General features: G+C 42.8%; 1 protein-coding gene across 3 annotated transcripts in view; it reads left to right on the forward strand.

The window, feature by feature from the left end:
* The window catches only part of GMDS (GDP-mannose 4,6-dehydratase), an 806,940-nt gene that overhangs the window by 128,640 nt on the left and 653,360 nt on the right, over positions 1 to 24,940 (forward strand). For 2 of the 3 annotated variants that reach the window (XM_006143052.2, XM_014585775.2), the window contains exon 2: positions 23,206 to 23,250. In XM_006143052.2, the coding sequence (XP_006143114.1) occupies positions 23,206 to 23,250 (45 nt within the window). Of the gene's footprint in view, positions 1 to 21,327; positions 21,395 to 23,205; positions 23,251 to 24,940 lie in introns of those variants that run through there. The other variant, XM_027769778.1, reaches the window with a different exon arrangement.

A 24,940-nucleotide genomic window follows, 5' to 3' on the forward strand; every position in this document is an offset into this window, starting at 1 on the left:
ATCCAAATACAGTGATGTTCTGAGGGACTGGAGGTTAGAGCTTCAACTAATGAGTTTTCACAGGGACACAGTGCAGTCTATAGCAGATCCTATTTTAATCTGGCATTGTTACACTTTTAAAAAGCAGCTCTTTCTATTGTAGCATGACCATTCTCCAAAGGGGGTGCTTTCTCTCTCTCTCTCTCTCTGTCTCTCTTTCTCTCCAATGAGCACATATCCCCTCCGGCAAATTAAAAAAAAAAGATTGATTTAAAATAATTCATGATCATTTCTCCACAGTAAAAATCAAACGATTCCTGGTTTCTTCTCAAACTAAAAATGAAAAAAAAAATTTTTTATAAAAAAGAATAGCCCCTTGTATAATCATATGAACCTGAACCTACTCTCCTTTGTCTTAAGGCCTAGGGTCGAAAACATAAATGTGAAACTGGCTTGTAGTAACCGTGCAGCAGAACTTAGATAATGAGGTCTTTGTTCAAGTGCCATAATTTACCTCCACCTTCGAAGAAAATACAAGTGCCCATTGTTGGGCATTAACCTGTTAGACAGTTGGTGCCAAGTCGATATTATTAGCCTGAAACCAGTGGGACCGAATTTACACAATAGAGTGGGGGCGGGGAGAGAGGGAGCGAGCTTGTGCATGAGAGAGAACAGGCGACCAAAACCAAACCCAGACCTCCCGGCATGTAATTAGCGTTGGCAGAGGTGCCCGGCCGGCAGCCGTGGAGACTGCGGTGCCTCAGTGTGTGGCCACTGGTCCCTGGGTGTAACTGCTGGCCTTTGTGGTCTGATGTCCAGTATTTAGAGAGTGGCTCCCAGCCTGCCTGATCACTCTTTCTCTCCATCCTGTGGCTTCCTAAGCCAGGGGACCTTATTGTCAATTCAAATAAACAATTTTGAAGTGGTGCTCATTTTTCCTACTCCTTCTGTATCCTACCTGCCCAGATCCATATTCAGCTACAGTCAGTATTCCTAGTTAGGGGTTTTTTTTGAGAGTTTTTTTTTTTTTTTTGCTCTAGGGCGCATGTGCTTGCCAGACAGACAGAGAGAGACAGAGACAGAAAGCGAGAAATCACCCCCCAGTGGGGACGGCCATACTGCAATCCCTTCTCCTCTATTCTCCTCTCTGGATCTTGGGCATGCACGCACACGTGCCCTACGTGAGTTTAAGCCACCGGGTCCGGGACTCGAACCGTGGTCCACTATGTGGGAGTCCAGCGACATAGCCATTACACTAACTGCTGGTCCCAGTGTTCATAGTTTTATGAAGAAAAATTCATGTGGTTGGTACCCACCTGAAGGGACATAAGTTGGCAGCCATTTGGCCAGACTGAGTTTCACCCCAAGAGAGAGAGGACCCCCCCTCAGTGGGGCGTGGGCATGCCATCGTCTGTTTCCTCCCATTCTCCATCCTGCCAGAACTTCGGGTGCATGCACACATGCCTGGTGTGTTTTATGAGCCACGGGTCAGGATTCACATTGCAGTTTCCCGTGGGCGACGCCGCTGCCAGTGCACGGTGCCTAGCACAGCTTTTGCATAAACGTGTTGTTTATTTCTTCCACGAGCAAGTGCCCCAACAGGGCCTCAGTGACAGGACTCATCCCAGCCTCAGCCAGCCCCAGATCATGGCTGTGCATACGCCCGACGTACTTAGGTAGGTTTCCAGACTCAAGGCTGGAACCTCCTCATGCAGGGGACACTGCGTTTTACCCCCATCTGGTCCCCGGCACCGATTTTTAGGATTGAATTATTATTCCAGCTCTGCATGTGGGTGTGACGGGCAGATCTGTGGCGAGTCAGAGCATGTAACCTTTCAGTTGGAGGAAGCTTATCTATTGATCAGTTTTGAGGGCCAGCTTTTCCTCCCAGAATAGTCTAAAAACTTGTCTTCATTTTCCTCAAGAATAGCCAGAACCAGGAGCTTTGTACTTTGTACTGCAGAAGTCGACGGATGGCTTCCCATTGATCCACTTTCCTTCTCCCTTTGGCTTTTTCAGTTTTGAGATTTATTGAATGTGTGTGTGTACGTGTACACACACAAGATGAAGTGTATGTGTGAGTATATAGTATGTGTATATATATATATTATATGTATGTATATATATATATTATATATATTTTTTTTTTTCCTGTTATACTTCTGCCCTTCATTAACTTGGAAGGTCTTGCTGTTTGGGTTCCCCTTTGAATAAGTGTTCTCTAGGGACATTCTTTCATCCTCTTACGTCGTTTCTCACTCGTCACTCTCTGAAGCCACTTTTGTTTATCATTACGTGAAGCGTGTCCTGCAGGGCTGGTTCCATCGGGGTTGAGTGTGGCGTTTTCAGCTGGGGTGGCTGGCTCAGCTGCTCACTGTTAACCTTTCCCGAACCAGCACCTTCTGGCACTTGGAAGCCACTGTGAAGCAAAGGTCACGGGGTCCTGGATTTCCTCACCCCGAGTGGTGACTTCTCGCAATACTTCTCAGACACCTGTAAGGACGAGGTGGTTGGAAGCAGCTCATGCTCATTTGCCTGTATTCTGCCTTCCAGAGCGTGTCTTCAGTCAGGGTTTCCCAGGCTTTGTGAGAGGAATACTAGGCATGCTGGTCTCTCCACCAGCTGCTCCCCTCTTGGGAGTGGGGGTCTCTGCCATTAAGTAAATTAAGACGCCGTGTTTACTCGACTCCCCTCGTGCTAATTTGCAAGGCTCCTTTGCATGGTAAATGTCTCGAGAAGTCTTACAGCAAGCGCATTCGTTTCTTGTGGGTGTTGTAACTTATTACCACGAATTGGGTGCCTTAAAGTAGCAGGTGTGTCCCCTCAGTCCGTACGTGCTCCCTTCAGAGGCTTCTAGAGAGGAATCTGTTCCCTCGCTCATGCAGCCTCTGGTGGCCACTGACTTCCCTTGACTTGCGTCCACATCATCCCAGTCTCTGCTCTGTAGTCACAAGGCCCCCTCTTCCATTTATGAAGTCTCACTCAGCCTTTCTTGTTAGGATAATACTGACGGCGTTTAGGGCTTGCTCGGATCATCCAGGATAATCCCCCATCGCAGCATCCTGCATTTAATCCCATCTGCAAAGGCTTTCCTAATATCAGGTAAGAGCCACAGGTCCCTGTGCTGAGGACGTGGTTGGATCTCTGGGGACGGACACAGCCCGCACAGTAACTAAGCAGCCGCTCGCTGTCACCTGTACCTTACTGAGCAGCCCTTGGCGCACAGTTCCCACGCCCCACACCGTGTTCCCGTGCTGCCTGCTTTTCCTGTCATCTGCAACATGTGTCTTGCCTGTCCAGCTCAACTCTTTCAGCTCTTTCACTGTGTCTTCCTGTGAGTCCTGGGTTCCGTCTTTTAATTGCAAAGTAATTTGGTGTGTGTTGTGTGTGTGTGTGTGTGTGTGTGTGTGTGTTTTAACCACATTGCATCTCTTGCCCATTTGCCATTAAAGTCTGTGCTGTTGAACTTTGGACAGTGTAGAATAGTGGATAACAGTCTCTAGAATCAAACTATCTGGGCTGGGGCAGCAGGTTGCATAGTGGTTAAGGAACTGGATTCCCACATGGCCTATCGCTGTTAGAGTCCCGGACCTGGTGGCTTGAAAATCATGCTGGGCATATCTGTGTGTGTGTGTGTGTGTGTGTGTGTGTCCAAAATCCTAGGAGAATGAAATAGAAAGGTTTCGACATGGTCACTTCCCTCCCAGGGGTTGATTTTTCACTTTCCCTCTGACCATCTCTCTCTGTCTCTTTCCAGAAGCATTGCAAAATGTATTTTGGTTAAATGCAGCTTGCTTGTTTTGGTAGGACAACATTAACATGTACTTTACATATAAACACATCACTGATCTTGGTAAACTATGTGAATAGCTTTTTCTATGTTCTGTTTAGCATCAGAGTATTTTAGAATATTTTATGAAGACAGCACTACTTGGGCTGGCAGGCGGAGTGGTGGTTAAAGGTACTGGATTCCCACATGGCCAACCATGGTTTGAGTCCTGGATCTGATGGCTTGCTTTCTCACTTTCCCTTTCTCTCTTTCTGGCCAAATTTAAAAATAATAATAACAAATAGTATTAAATAATTTTTTTTTAAAAAAAGTGACAGCACTACTTAATAGTAATAATATGCATTGTCATTGGTAATTAAACTGAAATGTTTGTTGTTTTAATTTTTTTTTTAGTTAAACTAAATATGGCCAATTTTTAAAATTTTTTTTTTTTTTTGGAGAGATTTTCACTGTAGGGCGCGGCGCGTGTGCTCGCCAGACAGACAGAGAGAGACATAGAGACAGAAAGCGAGAAATCACCCCCCAGGGGGGATGGTCACGCCGCAATCCCTTCTCCTCCATTCTCCTCTCGGGATCTTGGGCACGCACGCACACGCGCCTGGCGTGAGTTTTAAGCCACCGGGTCCGGGACACGAACCGCAGTCGACTACGTGGGAGTCCAGCGACATAGCCATTACGCTAACTGCTGGTTCCCGACAAGTTTTAAAATTTAAACAGAAGATATACTTCTGCAGAATTAAGCACATTGCAGAAACTGATACTATGACTAGAGTAGTCAAAAAAAGAAAAGCGTAGGGATTTTGCAATTGTTATTTGTAATCTGCTATGCAGGAGGAAAACAAAAACACTATCTGTTGTCAAACACACACACACACACACACACACACACAAAACTTAAACTGAGCAATATTAAGGCATTTTCAACAAATCTCTAGTGGGCTTGGCCTTGATTAGATGCTTCCTCTCAAAAGGTCAAAAAAGAACTGAAGCAGTTAGTCACTTATAACCAGAATTTAATGTCCAATGAATTTAAAATTTTTAACAGAATATGTATGAGCTTGTAACTTTGGCCACCTGTAAGTCGACTTGGATTCATGCACAAAAAAGAAAATAATTTTTGAGACCAGCAGGTGGGTGTGGTGGGTAAGGTGCTAGACTTCACGTGGCTGGCCATGGTTTGAGTCCTGAACTTGGCAGCTTGAAAATCACGCCAAGTGTTTATGTGCGAGTGCCCAAAATTCCAGGAGGAAAATAGAGGATAAGGGATTGTGACCTGGCCATCCCACCCCTAGCTCATGGGGTGATTTCTCGCTTTCCTTCTCACTGTCACTGTCTCTCTTCATCTCTCTCCAGTGAGCACAAGTGTCCTTATGGCAAAAACCTAAAAAAATATATATATACAAAAAAAGAAAATCATTTTTAGTTGGAGAGATGGCAAAAGAAATGATTTCAGCTGCTGAAATTTTATTAGAAAAATGGTTAGGAAAAACAAGAATGTATTTTATAAAACATTAAGCTTTAATTATATCACCAAACAGCTGTCTGTAGACTTCTAACAAAGCCAAAGATCAATTTATTTGAAATCAGAAAAATTACAAGTGTCTTACAAGTTTTGTGGCCAAAAAAATAGTTTCTTAGCAGAGATGCCTTTGAATGTTTTGTATATGTAAGAGAAGAATTTCAGGTGGATATGAAAATAATTGATTTCTGTCATAGTAGGTCCAATTTTACATTTATTGGAATTTTACAAGAGATTAGTGTTTTTCTTGTTACTTTATTCTACTGTATTCTGAAGCAGGGGAAAGTGTCACAGATGCAGTAGTTATAATTGTGCAGTCTGTACGTGCAAATTTGTGCAGCATTGTTAGTTTATAGACCTGTTGAAAGAAACAGAAGACGACAAAGGCAGTGATCTTGTGTTCTTTGCCAGCACTCTTTGATGGAGTCATGGATAAATTTTATAAAGGTTTCTCTAATATTTACCTAGAATAAGATATATATATATATATATATATATATATATATATATACTCTCGGTAACTTAACACGGGGAGTCCAGCGCCCTTAACCATCATGTCACCTGCTGGCCCCTTCTTTTGCTTTTTGAAACAAAAGAAACACTTGCCATATATTCAGTACTTAAAAAGAAACTTGGCAGTGTGGTTTATGTTTTCTCAGTCAGATCCCACTGCTTTTGAGTGAGTTAAATTTAAAGCCCTAAGGAAGAGAAATGCTAATTTGTAACTGAACTGAGAATTTATGTTAAATTAAGGTTTTTAGGACCAGGGGATGGTGTAATGGTTATGTCGCTGGACTCCCACCTGGTCAGCTGCAGTTTGAATCCTGGACCCAGTGGCTTGAAACTCAGGCTGGGTACGTGAGCGTGCTTGCCCAAAATCCCCAGAAGAGAATGGAGGGGAGGGGATTGCGGCATGGCCATCCCTCCATGGGGTGATTTCTTGCTTTCTGTCTCTCTGTCTCTTTTTCTCTCTCTCTGTCTCCTTTTAGAGTCCACGCACCCTACAGCAAAAAATCTGTCTCTTAAAAAAATTAAGGTTTTCATAATGTAAGTCAATAATAATAATACACATTTTTATATTGTGTAATGTGAATTAATATGTAGAAGATTTTAATGATAAGTATCATGACATAAATTGGCTAGAAAAACTAGAAAGAATTTGAGGGACTCTTTGTTAATATCCACACATTTAGAATTGCTTTCCAATTTATGCAAATGATCATTTGAATCTGTCGATAATACTGACTGTAGTGAGTTTACTTGAACAGATGTGGGCTTGAAACTGGTACGCACAGCATTCACTCCTTATGAGGTCACTTTGCGTCACAGTGAAGTCAATTCTTCTAAATAAAAGTGAACCGATTATGTTGATGTATATGTTAAGATGGAAGGAGGATGATTTTTTTGATACTCTAATTATTAGAAAACATTTGAGTATATTTGGTACAACTTGGATATATGAACCGACTTTTCAGTTGTCAGTTTTATGAAATCTAAATATAGATCAAGTATTTCTGATGAAAATTTATGTCTGAGGTGAGATATGCTGAAAATACACAACAGTGGGTTTTGAAGACATACAGAAGAGAATGCAAACTGCCTTAATTATTTTTCGTTAACATGTTGATATGATAACATTCCAAATGTATTGGGTTAAATAAAAATATTATTAAAATTATTTTTTTTCCTGGGACCAGCAGTTGGTGTAATAGCCATGTCGCTGGACTCCCACATAGTTGACCGTGGTTCAAGTCCCGGACCCGATGACTTAAACTCACGCCAGACACGTGTGCATGTGTGCTCAGGATCCTGAGAGGAGGATGGAGGGGAAGGAATTGTGGCATGGCCATCCCCCCTGGGGGGCTATTTCTTGCTTTCTTCTTTTTTGTTTGTTTGTTTTCAATATTTTTTAAATTTAAATTTATTTATTTACATTCATTTACTATACATCATTTTAGCATACAAAATGAGATTTTCCATCCAGAGTACACTGTATATTGGCTCAATCAAGCACATCAACATACATGTTATTGTCAACAAATAATTTTCCATTTCTCGTTTCCTGTATATTTTGCTTTTTTTCCTATCCTTGATTCCCTATCTCTCACCTTCTGCCATCTCTCACCCTCCTACACTGTCTCTGGTATCCATGGTTGATTTCTATGCCTCTCTTCCCCTATTTTATTGATTCACTAAAGCTCTTAATTAATCTAAATATTTTCAATAGCAAGCACAGCTGGTATATACATATCCATGAAGACTAATCTGACTTTAGGCATAAACCTCAGTAAGTAGAATGAACATACTATAAAGTAGCACCTAGCTGGGGCTATATAGCTTACTGCAATCAACAAATAGGTATTTTCAATGCACTTTTTTTTTTTTTAATTTTAAGAAAAGAATTTTGGTTTTTTTAAACATTTTTAAAAAATTAATTAATTTACATTCATTCCTTAAGCATTGTCACGGCATACAAAATTTGATCACCCATTCAGAATATACTGCATAGTGGTTTAATCATGCATGTTACCGTCAATAATTTTCCATTTCTAGTTTCATATATTCATATATACATGTGTGTGTGTGTGTGTGTGTGTATATATATATATACGTATATCTTTTTTTAAAGTTTTTACTCCTATTTCTGACCTCTGCCCTTTCCCACCCTCTTATCACACTATCTCCAGTGTCTACAGTTCTCTTCCATTCCTTTCCCCCCACATTTTATTGATCACACAATTTCTTAAGTAATCAACTACTTTCAATAGCAAGTTCAGCTGTTAGTTTCAAGAAAAGCAGTTTTAGGGACCAGCAGTTAGCGTAATGGCTATGTCACTGGACTCCCATGTAGTCAATCGTGGTTCGCGTCCTGGACTCGGTGGCTTAAACTCACGCCGGGTGCATCTGCACGTGTGCCCAAGATCCTGAGAGGAGAATGGAGGAGAAGGGATTGTGGTGTGGCCATCCCCCTGGGGGGTGATTTCTTTGTAGGTAACCTGCTGTTTCTCTCTTGACAGTCTTAGTATCTTATCTTTGTGGTTTTGGTCAATCTGGCTATAATGTGTCTTAGAGAAGATCTTCTTGGGTTGATTCTATTTGGGGTCTTTTGTATTTCTTGGGACTGGATCTTTGATTGCCTCTCTGGGTTTGGAAAGTTTTCTTGCAGGATTTCATGGAATAGATTATCAATGCCTTTATGAGTCTCTTCACCTTCTGGGATACCAATTATCTGGATGTGTGGACGTTTGATAGTATCTAGTATTTCTCGTATATTATTCTCAAACTTTCGGGCAATTTTCTGTCTTCATGGTGGATTTATCAAGGCCAGCAATTTTCTCTTGTACGCCTGAGATTCTATTTTCTGCATGATCTAGTCTGCTTTTAATACTTCCAAGGGAGATTTTGACTTCCTCTATTATAGCCTTCATCTCCAACAGGTCCATTTGACTCTTTTTTAAAGTGTGTAATTCCTCTTTTAGATCTTGCAAGAATTTCCTCACCTCCTGGAACTCGTCAGCTCCTTTTTCGTTTCTCTTCCGCAGTCCATTGTCTCTCTTCTCTTCCATCTCTGTTAGCTTCACCATTATGAATATTCTAAATTCTTTAGCAGACATTTCCATGATCTCTATTGAACTGCTTGTGGATGAAGAGGAGCTGTTCTTTTCCCTTGGAGGAGAGGCATTTTCTTGCTTACTTCTTGGGGCCCTGCGGTGATTTCTAGTCATCTGATGGATGGTGTGTTTCTTCCCAAACTTGTTCAGTCTAAGTGTTCAGGAGCGTGCAGAAAGAGGTGATCTGGAATCTCTTTGTTGTTCCATTTTGATCTCTTTGCGCAGTGGACTCAGTAGATATTGAGGAATATGTTAACCCTAATAGTATTTGGGCGTTCGGCTATAGTTCCCTTAGATCTGCCTAGAAACACAGTGATTGGAGATTGAAGAGCAGAGAGATGAGATAAAAGAAAAGGAAAAGGAAACACAGAGAGAGAAACAACAGCAACAAGAACAACCAAGAAATAGAAAAAAAGGGAAAAAATACCAACTAAAAAAATTATTATTTTTTTTAAAAAAGCAAAAATTAGAAAACCGCACGGCATGAAATCACTAGTTCTCATGAGCCATGAAGGTGTCTTTTTGTTTGTTTGTTTGTTTGGAGAGGTTTTTGCTACAGGGCGCATGTGCTCGCCAGACAGACCGAGACAGACATAGAGACAGAAAGCAAGAAATAACTCCCTAGGGGCATGGCCATGCTGCAGTCCCTTCTCCTCCATTCTCCTCTTGGGATCTTGGGCACACACGCACACGCGCCCGGCGTGAGTTTTAAGCCACTCGGTCCGGGATACGAACCGCAGTCGACTACGTGGGAGTCCAGCAACATAGCCATTAGGCTAACTGCTGGTTCCCAGAAGGTGTCTTCTTCAGAAGGCCTGCCACTTGCCTCTCCTGGGTGGGAGGGGGAGAGGGGATAATTAACAAGATGAAGGTAAAGGGCTGAAAGGGGAGAAAATACTTTACCTTAAAAAAATTGAAAAAGGAAAAATTATAAAAAAATGAGAATACAGAGACAGAGATAGAGACAGAGGGAAAGCTTGAGGGGCTTCCTACCACTTGGGTTTGTGGGCTGGAGGCTGAGTTATCAGTAGAAAATCTTCATTTCTCTTTTTTTCCCTGAAATCCCTAGTTCTCAGGATCCATGAAGGTCGATTTCTCACTTTCTGTCTCTCTGTCTCTCTCTCTCTGTCTTTCTAGCGAGCGCACATGCCCTGTAGCAAAAACCTCTCCCCCCTAAAAAATATTTTTTCCTGTTTCCTTTCAATTTGTCTACTAGAATATTTGAAATTTCACTTGTGTCTCACATAAGGTATCTATTTATTGGCTAGTGCTGGCCTAAACCAATATGGTGAATGACAGCATCTATGGTAATATGATATTGATCATAATGATTATGTTGATGTATTATGTTGTTTCCTCATCTCCCCATTAGCTCATAAACTTCTTAAAGGTGAGAAATGCATCTGTGTTTATTTTTATTTACCATATCACAGTGCACGTACTGTAGCTATTATTGGATGCTTATCAGTTGATTGATTGTCCTAACATCTACTTTGAACATTCCAAGTATAGACTTACACTTTTTTTTTTTTAAATCATAGGGTAAACGTACAGAAGTCCCTTTGAATGAGCCCTGCCCCCCACACACCACACACGTGCACATTCGTACACTCACTCACTAATAGACACACACCTACAATAGCACTTTGTTTAGTATGCTTGAAGGAGGGATCATTTAAGCAGTGGTCTTTTTAATCATGGATTATTGCAAAGGTATTTGATGATATTTAAAATTTGCTTTTCCCTAAATTTATGTGAGTTTTCATACGAATTTCTTGGTTAATGAAGATGTTTTAAGTACTTGCTGTGGCGTCTTATTTTGGTTGAAACATTTTTAGTTTGACTAAGGAAACGGTACCGTAGAAATAACACTGCAGTTAGGATTAGACAAATTGGTTTCATAGTCTGCCAAGTTTTCTAGCTCTGTGACCTTGAACAAGGGAGTTAAGCGTTCTTCATTTCCTAATCCAGAAAAATGGGTTGGTATCAGCTACCTAGCCAGGACATTGTGAGATTTTAATGAAAAATATATCAGAGTACTTAGAAACTATTAAGGAATCATAGAAATGTAAGATATTATTTTGATAGAAGCTGTAATACGTGCTTTGAGGAACGTGTGTGTTGTAATGTAAGGCTGAGTTAACCATGTCTATAAAAAGATGATAGCTTAACCGTATAACCCAACTCTGACATATTGAGATATGTCAGATAAGTCATAAATATTAGGAGAGAGAGCAGCTGGGAAACAGAAGCAGTGGTTATTTAAGTATAGCCATGCATTACTTAAGAATTACTTAACAATAGCCTACTACACACCTAGGCTACAGAAGATAACCTGTATGCTCCTTATGAAATCACAGTCGTATGCATGATCTGTGGTCTGCCAAAATGTCATTGTGCAGTGGATGACTCTCATTGTTATTATTATTGTTATTAACTTGCTATAGGGCACATGCATTCGCTGGAGAGTGAAAAGGTGAGAAGGCACCTCTGGGGGGATTTCCACGCTGCAGTCCTTTCTCCTCCATTCTCTTCAAGGTGCTGTGGGACTCAAACTGTGCAGTTGGCGACATGACTTCCAACTGCCTTAACCACTGTATCGCCTGCTGCTCTGCGTGACTGTATGGTACGGTTAGACCCAAGGATACATGTGGACAGGTTAGCCTGGATCAGAGATGCCTATTTTTCAGCGTCTGCCCTGCAGTTTAGGTTCACCTCTGCCTCAGTCTAAGGTCTTGGCCCGACTGGCAGTCGAGAACTTGGATGAACATGAGGGGAGGTATCCAGTCCCTATTAGGGATGGTATTTTTCACCTACATGTATTATAGGGTATATTAACCCTGCTTTGAAGCTCTGGTCTTTTTCAGTGGAATATTAAAATTTGTTTTTTTTTGTCAGTCCCTTGTGGTTGCTATTGTTGAAATTGCATTGTTCTGTAAGAGCTACCTGCCACTGTTGGTTGGCAAAAGAAAGCAAAACAACAAAGTTTAAATGTGAGAAAGCAAGCTGCCAGGTCCAGGAGTCAACCAAAGTTGGCCATGTGGGAGTCCAGCGCCCCCAACCATCATGCCACCTGCCGGCCCTGAGGCATATACTTTTAAATACGGGATTCCCACACCAAAATGGTTCTAATTACCTTTCCTGGGTTGCAGAGTTCTAATATTCAGTGTTGCGCAACCTAAAACATAAATACAGAGATTTACTAGGCCTCAAAATTGAGTTTTTCCAGCTGACCTTACCCCCAGAAACCAAACCCTAGTAAAAGCTACATTCTGTCTACTTTTTCGGGGCTTGCTTATCCTCAGTGACTTGCAGTTGTTCTTTTTTTTTTGGAGAGGTTTTTGCTATAGGGTGCGTGTGCTCGCCAGAAAGACAGAGACAGAGAGACAGAAAGTGAGAAATCACCCCCCCCATGGGGGATGGCCACATCACAATCCCTTCCCCTTCATTCTCCCCTTGGGATCTTGGGCATGTACGCACGTGTGAGTTTAAGCCACCGGGTCCGGGACTCGAACTGCGGTCAACTACATGGGAGTTCAGCGACATAGCCATTGTGCCAGCTGCTGATCCCGACTTGTGGATATTCTTACAACCCTCGTCTGTCCTCGGGCTCAGAATATTAGTTATTTTTATGATCTGCAGCTTTCAGGGTGAATTCTTTAAAAATCTCAGCACTTCACAGTCACATACATACATGGGTTTGAATTTCGTTCATCTTTCAGTGATATTAAGTTAGCTCAAATCACAGTTATTTGTTTCTCCCTTGAGGGAGCTGGGAATCAGGGCGAGGCATGCCATCTGGATCCTCACACTGCGATCCGTTCCCAGCCTCGGCCTGTCCAGACCTGGGCACAGGTGCGTGTGCCTGGAGTGCACAGGGAGACCTTGAGCTGCCAACCCAGGACCGTCCCATGTGCTCAGCCTCACAGAGTGGGGCGTTTACCCCTGTACCACAGCCACGGCCTGGCTTCGAATCACAGTTCTTAACTTCTGTCTGTCTTCAGGGATTTATCGTGTTCCCTGGCGGAAGGACTCATAAAATCAAATGAATTATCATGATGTACACATATTTTAAGAACAGTCATAACTGGATTGTATGAGTTAGTAAAACCCATGGAAGAAATTGGGTTAAAAAGAGCAAGAATATTTGTAAATAGTTCAACTGAGTGTGTAACCAACAGTGACATTTCAGTAGCAACTTAAATCAGTGCACAATAAAGTGGAGAAAGAAGTAGTTGTCAGTGTGTGTGTATCCTTCATTATTCTTATGACCTTTTAAAAGCAACAAAAGAACATTTGTTTTGTTTGCCTGCCTTAGCCAGGACACAATTATAAAGAGGAATGCACAAGGAAATGTTAATAAATCAGATAAATACTCAAATTTCATAATTCTTGACTTTTCAAAAAAAAACAAAGTTGTTCGCCCCCCACCCCCCACCCCCCAATTTAAAGTTTTTCATTAAGCCTGGCCTTGAACACTGGACAAAGTGCAGTTCTGTTTTAGAGTACCTGCAAAAATTCATTTCCTCTATAAATCACTTGAGTGATTAGAACACCGTAAGCTAGTACTTTGTGCTTTGCAGAGAAATAGACTTTAATTGTATGGGCTGTCACTTTGAGAGATAGTGTAAAAGAGGAAAGGGAGAGGAACGCTTTTGAAAATTTGTCCAATTTTAATACGCATTTATACACCTACTTTACTACATGTACCGTGTGTACTCTGGGTATGTACAGCTATTTACCGCAAAGAGATCATGAATGAAGCATGTAGTTGACTGGCCAAGCTGCATTAACTTCCCTTCAGAGCTGCTTGACTCTTTATCAGTGTATTTGGAGCTCCGAGTTCTAAAAGCTTGCAGCTAGCATATTGTTCTCAACTTGAAAGGAGTTATTCACGTTGGCACTGAACTGGCCAGTTAGGCAGATCTTTGAAAGGATTTTGACAGGGATATGCTTCTTATATTTCCTCTGTTTTTTTTCCAACCTGGATTTCACGCTGAAGCACAGCGATTTGTTTCTCGAGGGCATCTTGCCATCCAGCCTAGAAGAGGTCAGCATGGTAGTGTTTCAGAGCTCCTCTTTCATCCAGAGAGCCTCGCCACCCTCTGCCCCTGACTCACGCATCTACTGGTGTTCCCTGATAGCACGGCGTTTTGATGAGCTGTCCAGGTTACCTGCTTATTACTCTCATCCTGTCCACGTGTGGGTGTGCTGATGCATGTGAAATCTGGAGGCCCCAGCCAGCGTCGGATCATAATGCTATCTGGGCCAGGAAATGCCTGGCTTCCCAGATACTTCTCCGAGCAATAGGGCAGGGACGAAACCTCTTATTTCCTTCCTGTCCTCCTCTGTTCCATAACACCTTTGGGCCAACGGGGTGTTTGATATTTTCTAGCCCTGCTCATTTCCCATGGTTAATACATTCTATAGAAACCAAATTGTACGGAAAAATAGCAGTGGAGTCATCGATTCCATAGTGATTCTTAGTGAAGCAAATTGTAACAGAAATAATTTACTACAAATAATATGTAGTTTAAATGTTTGCTCTTCCTAGTAACTACTAGGTCTCAGGCAGGTTACTTAGTCTCAGTGTGCCTCAGTTTTCTCATTGTTAAACTTGAGATGATAATAATCAACACCAATTACATAGGGCTACCATGAGGATTTAAAACTAACGACCAGGCCAGCTCTGCGGTGGAGTGGTAGTGGGGACTGGATCCCACGTGACTGATCGTGCTTGCAGTCCTGGCCCCATGGCTTGGAAAACAGGCCAGGTAGGGACCAGCAGTTGGCATAATGGCTATGTCGCTGGACTCCCATGTAGACTACTGCAGTTTGAATCCTGGACCCAGTGGCTTAAACTCATGCCAGGCGCATGTGCATGCGTGCGTGCCCAAGATCCCGAGAGGAGAATGGAGGAGAAGGGATTGCGGTGTGGCCATCCCCCCGGGGGTGATTTCTCTCTCTCTCTCTCTCTGGCGAGCGCACAGGCACTATAGCAAAAAACAAAACAGAACAAAACAAAATAAAACAAAACAAAGCATGTCAGGTATATGTGCCTGTGTATCCCAAATCCTAACTGGGTAGAGAAAAGGAGAAGGGATTGTGTCGGGACCATGCCTCCCGGGGGTGGGTGTCTCCCCACCCCTGCCCGGTGTCTCTCTCTGCTGAGCACACACACCATCTTGTAATGAAACGAGGAGAGTCTGGAGAGCACTTTGGGCATGACGGCCCGCTGCTGAGTGTCCCTGCGAGCTCACCATTGCCCTTACGATGCCGTCGTCATCCTCTGTAGGAACAATAGGTGACATTAGGACTTCTTCTCCACCGAGGGATAGAAATCTTGGTGTGAGTGGCAAGAATGAGGATGGTGGGGGAGAGAAACACAGAGGTTCAAAGAAAAGGAGTGTAGGTGAAGAAATAGCCTGTGGTACATGATGTTCCCTGGACACTTTTGCTTATGCGAATGAAGCAGGTGACACAGCTATAGGCGTGTGCCACCCTGGACTCGTGGGGGCTGTTAGTAAAGTCTCTTTGGGTTTACTTTTTTTTGGAGAGGTTTTTGCTATAGGGCGCGTGCGCTCACCAGAAAGACAGAGAGGGACAGAGAGACAGAAAGCGAGAAATCACCCCTCTAGGGGGGATGGCCATACCGCAATCCGTTCTCCTCCATTCTCCTCTCGGGATCTTGGGCATGCACGCACACACACCCGGCGTGAGTTCAAGCCACCAAGTCTGAACCGTGGTCAGCTACATGGGAGTTCAGCGACATTGCCATTACGCTAACTGCTGGTCCCTCTTTGGGTTTACTTTTGAGGCTTCCAAACATTTCTGGGAGTGCATATGTTGGAATATGTGTGTGGGTGTCATCTTTCTCTTAACCATTTAATTAAAAATGACTTTCGTTCACTTAGCTATAACTTTGACCTTTCAACGCAAGTGTTTTACACCCCTTGGTCCTGTTTTTCCTGTGGCATTCACCAAAGTTACAGAAATTTATTTTAGTATGTTGAAGTTGATGTTACTGCAAATGCCGGGTTGTGCTAGTTCTAGCCAACCTCGAAGATCTCTCTCTCTCTCAGTGTGTGTGTGTGTGTATGTACACACACACATATAAATACACATACATACATATATATACATGCACACACACACCCCATATGTGGATTTTAATTTGCCAGAAGGTGCATGTGTTCACTGGAGGGTGACCGGGGGTAGGGTTGAAGTGGGGGATGGTGAGTGGCAAAGCACCCCCCATAGGGAATGGTCATGTTATAATCCCTTCTCCTCCATTTCTCCTTTGTTCTGAGATTTTGGGCTTGCATTCACCTGGGCCTGGTATATTTTTCAAGCCACCTGGTCTACGATGTGGATCAAGTGGTCAGCCATATGGGATCCAGGGTGCCTTATCCACGGAATTATGGGCTGGGCCAGAACATGCATTTTACACCATGTCATGATGGAAGTGATGTAAGTTCTATCACCAAAAGCTTGCTAACCAATTTCAAAGTATCAGTTTTTGAGTAGCATTTATAAGAGATGAAAGTCGATCATTTTATACATGTTCTAGATATTTACAAGAGCAAATCAATGGGCACTGCCTACTAGAAAAATGGATCAAGAACATCAAAGATACAAATTAATAATTCCCAGAATAAGAACACAAACACCAAAAACTCTTCAGTCTTACTACTAATGAAAAAAAAGTTTTTTTTTTTTTCTTAGTTTTTACCCAAATGGGGAAATCTGTTTTTCAAAATAAGTCTTTTATGTCTTTGATATTTTTAACGTGTTTAAAAATTTTTTTTAATGACTATGACATAAACTTAATGTCATAGATTTTGAAAACTGAGCATGTTTCGAAGGAGAGAATTCTAGGTGGTTAGAATACATAGGGTATTCTTAAGAGCTTAAGAGGCAGAGCTAATGGGCCCTTTCTCTTCTGGCAGAAGGAGTATTCTGTTTCCTATAGTTTGAGTCAATCTAAACATGTTATAAGCGGCATGGTTTGTTTTGCTCAGTACTACTTATTTTATCCAGTTCAAAGAAATTGCGAAACGTACTTAAGTGAAAGCATACATTATGATTTTGAATATAGTTCAGGGAGGTTGGTTCTCAGATTGCTCATCAGAATGTTTCATTTATCTGGGCTATCCATGCATCCTGGGGTAGACTAATGCATGGGACTGACTGGAAGCGTCTGGACTCTTTCTAAATCATTGATATTAACCGTATTCTCTTCACCTCTTACTGGAACGTCCTGCTTTTGGCCACAGAGCCACTGTCAATTTTCCAAGGTAGTATGGTAAGTGCAACTCCTGAGCACCTGCTCCAAGGGCAGAGAGGGAAGGGGCAGTTATGTAAAGGGTGTTTAGCTGTTTGACACAATCAGTTCTTTATTGTTCAAAGGCTGTTGATCAGGTTTCTGGATGGCTCTACTCCTTTCTACCTGGTGTTAAGGAAGTGAGAATCCATTCTTTGGTGATAGCAGCTTTTCTGGGGAAAACCTTTTCAACCTCAAAGAAGATAAGAGATGGGAATTATTTGTGTGTCTGAAATATCGATGATGTCCTCTCTTCCTGTCTTCCGCTTGGTCATCCCTCCATTGCTATGATCGGCTCCGTTCACGTTCTTCTGTCTGATGTGCATTTGCGTGTTTTGCGTGCTTCTCTCCTGTCATCGTTAGTACAGTCTCTTCGCTTTAGCCATTAATTCAGTATTTTTTAGTGCGAAGCTCTGAGGTCTGGACATCCGGAGACCTGGTTTTTATTTTTATTTTTTTCTTGGTGCAGATTCTGCTACTTTCTGACCGTGTGACTGTACACTAAACATTTAACTGCTTTGAATCTCAATTTCCTGGTCTGTAAAATGAGAGAGTTGGATTAATTAATCCCCATGGCCTTTTGAATTCTGTGAGTCTGACACAGATTTTATCCAGTGATTTGTACAAACACAAGCCAGGTGTAAATGCTTTTCCTATATATTCTGCCTCTGGATTCTTCACACCACAGTAAAGTCAGTGGAAGTTTTCATTCGGATTCCAAACAGCATCCTCTGTTAATCGTTGAGGTGTTTGTATTTCTCTTATTGGGGGTACAGATTATCTGGATATTGTGATTGCAATGAACTGGAAAGATGCCATTTTTTAGAATGGTTAGAATACATAGAATATTCTTAAGAGCTTAAGAGGCAGAGCAAATGGGCCCTTTCTGTTCTGGCAGAAGGAGTATTCTGTTTCCTATAGTTTGAGTCAATCTAAACATGTTATAAGTGGCATGGTTTGTTTTACTCAGTACTACTTATTTTGTCCAGTTCAAAGAAACTGCCAAACGTACTTAAGCGAAAGCATACATTATGATTTTGAGTATAGCTTGGGGAGGTTGGTTCTCAAATTGCGCCATCAGAATGTTTTATTTATCTGGGCTATACAAGCATCCTTGCTGAAAGAGAGAAAGAAATACTAGTCTCTCTCCACATAGTGCCCTGCAATATGAATTTGGACTTGGGGCGCGAGTATGCTGATAGAGAGCTGGCTAATGCTTTTTTTAAAAAATTGTTTATTTAAAAAAAAAAATTTGTTTTAGAGGTTTTTGCTATAGGGCGTGTGCTCTCGCCAAAAAGACAGAGAGAGACAGAGAGACAGAAAGTGAGAAATCACGCCCCAGGGCGATGACCACGCCACAATTCCTTCATTCTCCCCTCGGGATCTTGGGCACACACGCACATGTGCCCAGCGTGAGTTTAAGCCACCAGGTCCCGAACTCAAACTGCGGTTGACTACATGGGGGTCCAGCAACATAGCCATTATGCTAACTGCTGGCCCCTAAATTTTTTATTTATTCATTCATTTTAATTTGATCAGAGAGTGACACACACACACACACACACACACACACACACTACACACACACGGGGGGAGAAGTGAGGAAGCAAGCCACAAGGTCTGGGACTCGAACTGTGGTCAGCCATGTGGGTGTGCCCAGTGCCTTAGCCACCATGTCACCTGTTGGCCCCAGAAGGTTGGCCAATGCTTTTTCCATCTCTGACCACTAGGAAAAGGGAGGAGCGTTCTGTGTTTTCCTTTGCTTTTTATAGATGTGGAATTTATACAATAGTCAAAATGTGATTCTAATTTCTGGAATTACTTTTTTTATGTGGCCCTATCTGGAACGTTTCTGAATATTCTATGAAAAGCGAGGGTCCACCCTTTTGAAGAACAGAGTGGGCACCCGCAGACTTGGCCTCTTTGGACCCTGAACCTGGCGCCCCACGTCCCTCTATCCCCAAAGTTCACCTCCAGACAGCGCTGATTGCTTCACGGCCCTGCAAGCGCCCAAACCCAGACCTGTCTAATCTCAGGTGCTGTATCTTTTCTCTCTCCTCTGAGCTCTGGAGTGTTCTACAGTTACCTGACTTCCCTCAGTTTGGGTCACTTGATTCAAACTGGAAGCACTGTTTAATCTATAAAACATGCCGTAGTGGAAAATGACTACATCAATTTGGTTGGAAAATGAGTCTTTGATGGATTTTTATTATTTTGTTGGGTTCTGACCTATTCTGGTAGAAGAGATTGAGGAAGGTTATTTCCTAGTTCAGGTTCATGGGACTTGCATTCCTGTCCCTGTTTGGTCTGTAACCAGTCAAGTGGTTTTAGGAAAGTCAGCGAAACTCCCTGTGCCTCAGTTCCTTGAGATGTCAGAGGGCTGAGTTCTTGTCAGAATAAGATAGAGAATATTTCTGTCTTGAAAGTGTTAGAGACATAGGATAGCTTAAAACCGTATAACATCCGGGCCAGCAGGTGGTGAGGTGGTTAAGATGACCAGCCATGGTTTGAGTCCTGGACCTAGTGACTTGAAAAGTCACGCTGAATCCCAGGAGGAGGATGGAGAAGAAGGGATTGCTCTGTGGCCATCCTCTCTGGGGTGTGATTTCTCACGTTCCCTCCCACTGTCTCTCTCTCTATCCAGTGAGCATATATGCTCTATGGCAAAAAACTAAAAACACGCAAACAAAATGTATAGCATTTAATGTGAAGTAGATACCCTTACGGAGGTTAAGTTTACGAGGGTCATATTAGGGCAATATCTGTCCAGTTGGAGAGTTTTCTGCGTCAGGGTTTGAACCCTGGAAGGATTTTATACCACACGGATTGTGTTCAGAGTGACTGGTTTGGAGATTCAGTCTGTCTGCTCCTCGACTTCAGAGTCATCAAGTGTCTGAACTTAATACTGGTTAGGTGTTCTCGGCCGCCCTGACACTGCAGTCGTGCATCTGATCACAGTGTTCTCTGTCAGGCCCGATTCTCCAGGGGATGCATCCTGCTGGCAGCCAACATCTGCCTGCTCAGATACGTGTCTCCCCAGAGATCCTCGGGGGCCTGGAGAGAGGGCAGGGGGGAGGCCAGCAGGGCTCCCGGGGCCAGAGACCAGGATCCCTCACTCGGCCCGCTTCCCACTCATTGTGCTACTCAAGCCCTATCACTTGAGAGGCCTGGCAAGGAAGTAAGGCGGACGCAGTGCCACTGCTGGTTCAGAATGTTCCAGTGCGGTTGGAAAGTTTGAGAAACGGGCCTGGGTGAGAAGAACAAGACCTTATTGACAGGGTTCAGTCCTGGGCAGGTCTGTTTCACATCAGCTTTCTAAATAATCACAGCTCTCTCCAGCCCAGGGAGCTCTAGCATGTTCACCTCTGCTTTACACTCTCTCTCTTTCTCTCTTTCTTTCTCTCTCTCTCTCTCCCTTTCTTTCTTTCTTTCTTTCTTTCTTTCTTTCTTTCTTTCTTTCTTTCTTTCTTTCTTTCTTTTTTTCTTTCTCTTTTTCTTTCTCTCTTTCTTTCTCTCTCTCTTTCTTTCTTTCTTTCTTTCTTTCTTTCTTTTTGTTAAAGCATTCTTTGCAACTGTTGTAGAACACAAAGCATTTTAAGTTTTTCATTGCAAGAGTATTATAAAATGTGAATGGTATAGTGTTGCCTACTTCAAAACACCACCACCACAGGGACCAGCAGTTAGCGTAATAGCTATGTCGCTGGACTCCCATGTAGTCGACCGCGGTTCGCATCCCGGATCCGGTGGCTTAAAACTCACGCCGGGCGCATGTGCGTGTGTGTCCAAGATCCTGAGAGGAGAATGGAGGAGAAGGGATTGCGGCGTGGCCATCCCCCCTGGGGGGTGATTTCTCGCTTTCTGTCTCTCTGTCTCTCTCTGTCTTTCTGGCGAGCGCACGCGCCCTATAGCAAAAACCTCTCCAAAAAAAAAAAAAAACAAAAACAAAAAACAAAACACCACCACCACTGTAGCATCAAAACTAGGTATTTTCAGGGCTTTCCGGCCCTGCTGTCAAATTATTATTCTTACTGTAAATATTTTTCTAATACTCTGTTTTCTCACCGACTGATTCACAGGACTGTTGATCACTAACATTTCTGGTGGCTGTGCAGGCCTTCCTGGTCTGACTTGGTCAGCCTCGTGATCTGGTTTATCAACAGTCTGCCTATCGGGTATGTAAAAACCACACACATGTTAACATCAGGATGAACAGGAACATGCCCAACCATTTCTCTTCTTCTCCACTTGACTCTATAAGAAGCGAGAAGAAAATCTGCTGGAAGCTTTTTTAATGAACCACAGAATGTGTCCCTTGTAGGCCTTGCCTTGTCTTTCTGCCTGAATGTATGCGTGACTTCAGCATTAATGTCGGAAACACGCCCATGGCAGCCCTGTCGCTTTCAGGACCCATCGGGTGTCTCCAATTGCAACTTTAGGCCAAGTGATAATAATAAGACTGATTTCCTTTCTCTTTTTCTGCTGCCGCTTCTTTTTTTTTTTTGATCGTGTCTGGTTGGAACTTTCAAAACTCAAAATTCAAAGGTATTTTTTTTTTCAAGTTGAAGAAATGGAAGAAAACCCAGACCTCCCTGCTTTTGAAGGCATGCATTTCCAGAAATTAGAGCCTCCTGTTTTCATGTTTAAGTCTGAATGGAAGGGAGAAGAACTCCCTTCTTGAGCTAAAAGCAGAACAGCTACAGGATTGGTTATAAAATGTGTACCCAGTATGTTTTCTGAGAGAAGCCGATGACTTTTCTTACCACCTCTACCATGGTGTTTCCTCAACTTTGAACATCTTAATGGATTTTACTCGGATACCTGTCACACTTTCTTTCCCAAAAAAAATGATATATGAAATATTTTACCTTAAATAGAGATTCCTACCCAGAATTTTTTAAAGATTGTTTTTTTTATGGGGGGGGGGCATAGAGTGCGTGTTCTTGCCAGAGAGACAGAAAGTGAGAGAGAAAGAAGTAAGATATTATTCTGTTCCCCCAGGGGAGATGGCCACACCATAATCCCTTCTCTTGGGATTTTGAGCACACATGCACATGTGCCCAGTGTGGCTTTCAAGTCTCCAGGGCCTGGACTTAACTGTGGTTAGCCCTGTGGGAGTCCAGTGCCTTAACCACTATGCCACCTGCTGCTCCCCCCACCCAGACAGTTTTTTAAAGAATTATAAAAAGCTGGTTGAGAATCCCATAGACACTTTCATCTTAGGGTAGGAATGAACTACATTCATAAGATTGTACAGAGTGGATGCACATGCAGTGATGAGAATATCAATCCGATATAGCCCCCTCCCTAAACCCTTTAAACCCTGCGGTGATTGTCCACAACCCTTGTGTTAACAGGTGACTCCCACCAGTACCTGGAGGGCCTTCCTTTCAGAGGTTAATCTTCCTCTACTGTTCCCTGGCCTTTCCACTCCACTGTAAACACCAATAGGAGTTCTCTGTCTCCTCTTCACAGTTGTGCTTTGCTCACTCCAAGCCCCCTGGGCTCTCAGTACATCCCTTCCCAAGCCATGGCTTTTTTTTTTTTTTTTTTAACATAAATCCCTAGGATTAGTAAAATTTCTGTTTTATGTTATCATAACACGAAGGTGTTCTACTTTGTACAGGGTTTTTTTTTTTTTTTAATTTGCTTGCATGTTTCACCCAGTTAGCTAATGAGTGGCCTAAAGCCAAATCCATTCCATTCTGCAACTTAAATTTTCTCTGTTATGTCACTTTCCCTCCTTGGTGTTCGGTTTCTTCCTCTGTCTTCTGTGGAGCTCGTATGAAACCCTGAAATGCCTTGCGTATCCCGGAGTACTGTGCGGTGTTCGTCGATATCATTTTAGTTGGGTTACTGTCGTCCTTAATTTAAGTTTGGTATACTTTTACTTGCTTTTCTCAAAACTTTTAGTGGGGGTCACCTTTCTGTACTACTAGCCACAAGTTGCCTGACGTCTCCTATTTTTTTTTCCCTCTCTTCCCAGGATGGTTCATACTTGGCCGAGTTCCTGCTGGAGAAAGGCTACGAGGTAGGTGACTCAGCGGGCAGGCGCAGGCCAGGGAATCGCTGGGATGCAGCGGCCTCACGCTTCCTCTGCTGCCGTCCTCTGTGTGTGTTTTCCACTGAAACTGTGATAACAAATCAGAATCCAGGGAAGAATGTGCCCCGGGCTTGCAATCCTGCCAGCTCATTGTGCGGTTTATCTGCCGGTGATCACTGTCACATTATTAGGGCTAATTTATGATGTAATGTGTTACATAAAAAAGTCCCACTCACAGTGAAGTCACTTAATTCGGAAATTGCACCAAGCAATAAAAACCAAGCTGATCTTTGGCAAGCCTGAATGAAAAATTGACACCTGGAGGTTTTCGTCTTCTAATAGGCAGCCGTATATTTTATGGAAGCTGAAACTTCTAGGTTTGCTGATGTTGCTGTCATTTTTTTTTTTTTTCTTTTCTTCTCCTGCTTCTGAAACATTTTCTCCTCTCCTTAAAAGACATAGGAGTTGTATATATTCTTTTTTTTTGGAGAGGTTTTTGCTATAGGGCACATGCACTTGCCAGAAAGACAGAGCGAGACAGAGAGACAGAAAGCGAGAAATCACCCCCCAGGGGAGATGGCCACGCTGCAATCCCTTCTCCTCCATTCTCCTCTCGGGATCTTGGGAATGCACGCACACACGCCCAGCGTGAGTTTAAGCCACCGGGTCTGGGACGTGAACCACAGTCGACTACATGTGGGAGTCCAGCGACATAGCCATTACACTAACTGCTGGTCCCAGGAGTTTTATATACTCTTGATGTAGCCCAATGTGCACATTTTCTTCTGATTTAGAACATTTATTCACACATACACACACAGAAGTGGTCCATGTGCTCTGATGGCCTTGGAGATGTTTATGTTAATAATTTTGGATTGACGGGACCAGCAGGTGGCGTGGTGGTTAAGGCGCTGGACATTCCCATATGACTGACCGGGGTTCAAGTCTTGAATCTGGTGGCTTGCTTTCTCACTTCCTCTCTTTCTAAGTCTCACCCTCTGTCTCTCTCTGGTCAAACTAAAAAATAAATGAATGAATAAATAAAATAAAATAAATAATTATTTAAAAAAATAATTTTGGATTGACTGCTTATTCTAATTATTGGTAAATTGCTCAACTATATGTGCAGTTTATATGGAAAAACCACAGCAAGGAATTTGGTAGTTAAAAGCCCACAGCATTGAGGAAATTAATCTTTTGACTGTAACTCATAATCTTACCTAAGAACCGTGACTTTTAGACTTTAAGAAGCAATAGCAGATTTGCTTAGCATCTTCTGTCCCTGCATCTAATAGCTCTTTCTATATCTTGCCGTACTATCAAAGTAAGACAAATGGGAACCAGCAATTGGCGTAATGGCCACATCATTGAACTCCCATGTAGTTGACCGCGGTTCGAGTCCTGGACCTGGTGGCTTAAATTCATGCCGGTCGCATGTGTGTGCGTGCCCAAGATCCTGAGAGGAGAATGGAGGAGAAGAGATTGCAGCATGGTCATCTCTCCTCAGGGGTGATTTTTCTCTTTCTGTCTCTCCGTCTCTCTCTGTCTTTGTGGCAAGCGCATTTGCCCTGTAGCAAAAAAAAACCTCTCCAAGGGAACCAGCAGTTAGCGTAATGGCTATGTCGCTGGACTCCCACGTAGTCGACCGCGGTTCGCATCCCGGATCCGGTGGCTTAAA

The sequence above is a fragment of the Tupaia chinensis genome, unplaced genomic scaffold (assembly GCF_000334495.1).
Source record: "Tupaia chinensis unplaced genomic scaffold, TupChi_1.0 Scaffold000090_1, whole genome shotgun sequence".
In the NCBI taxonomy this organism is placed as follows: Eukaryota; Metazoa; Chordata; class Mammalia; order Scandentia; family Tupaiidae; genus Tupaia; species Tupaia belangeri.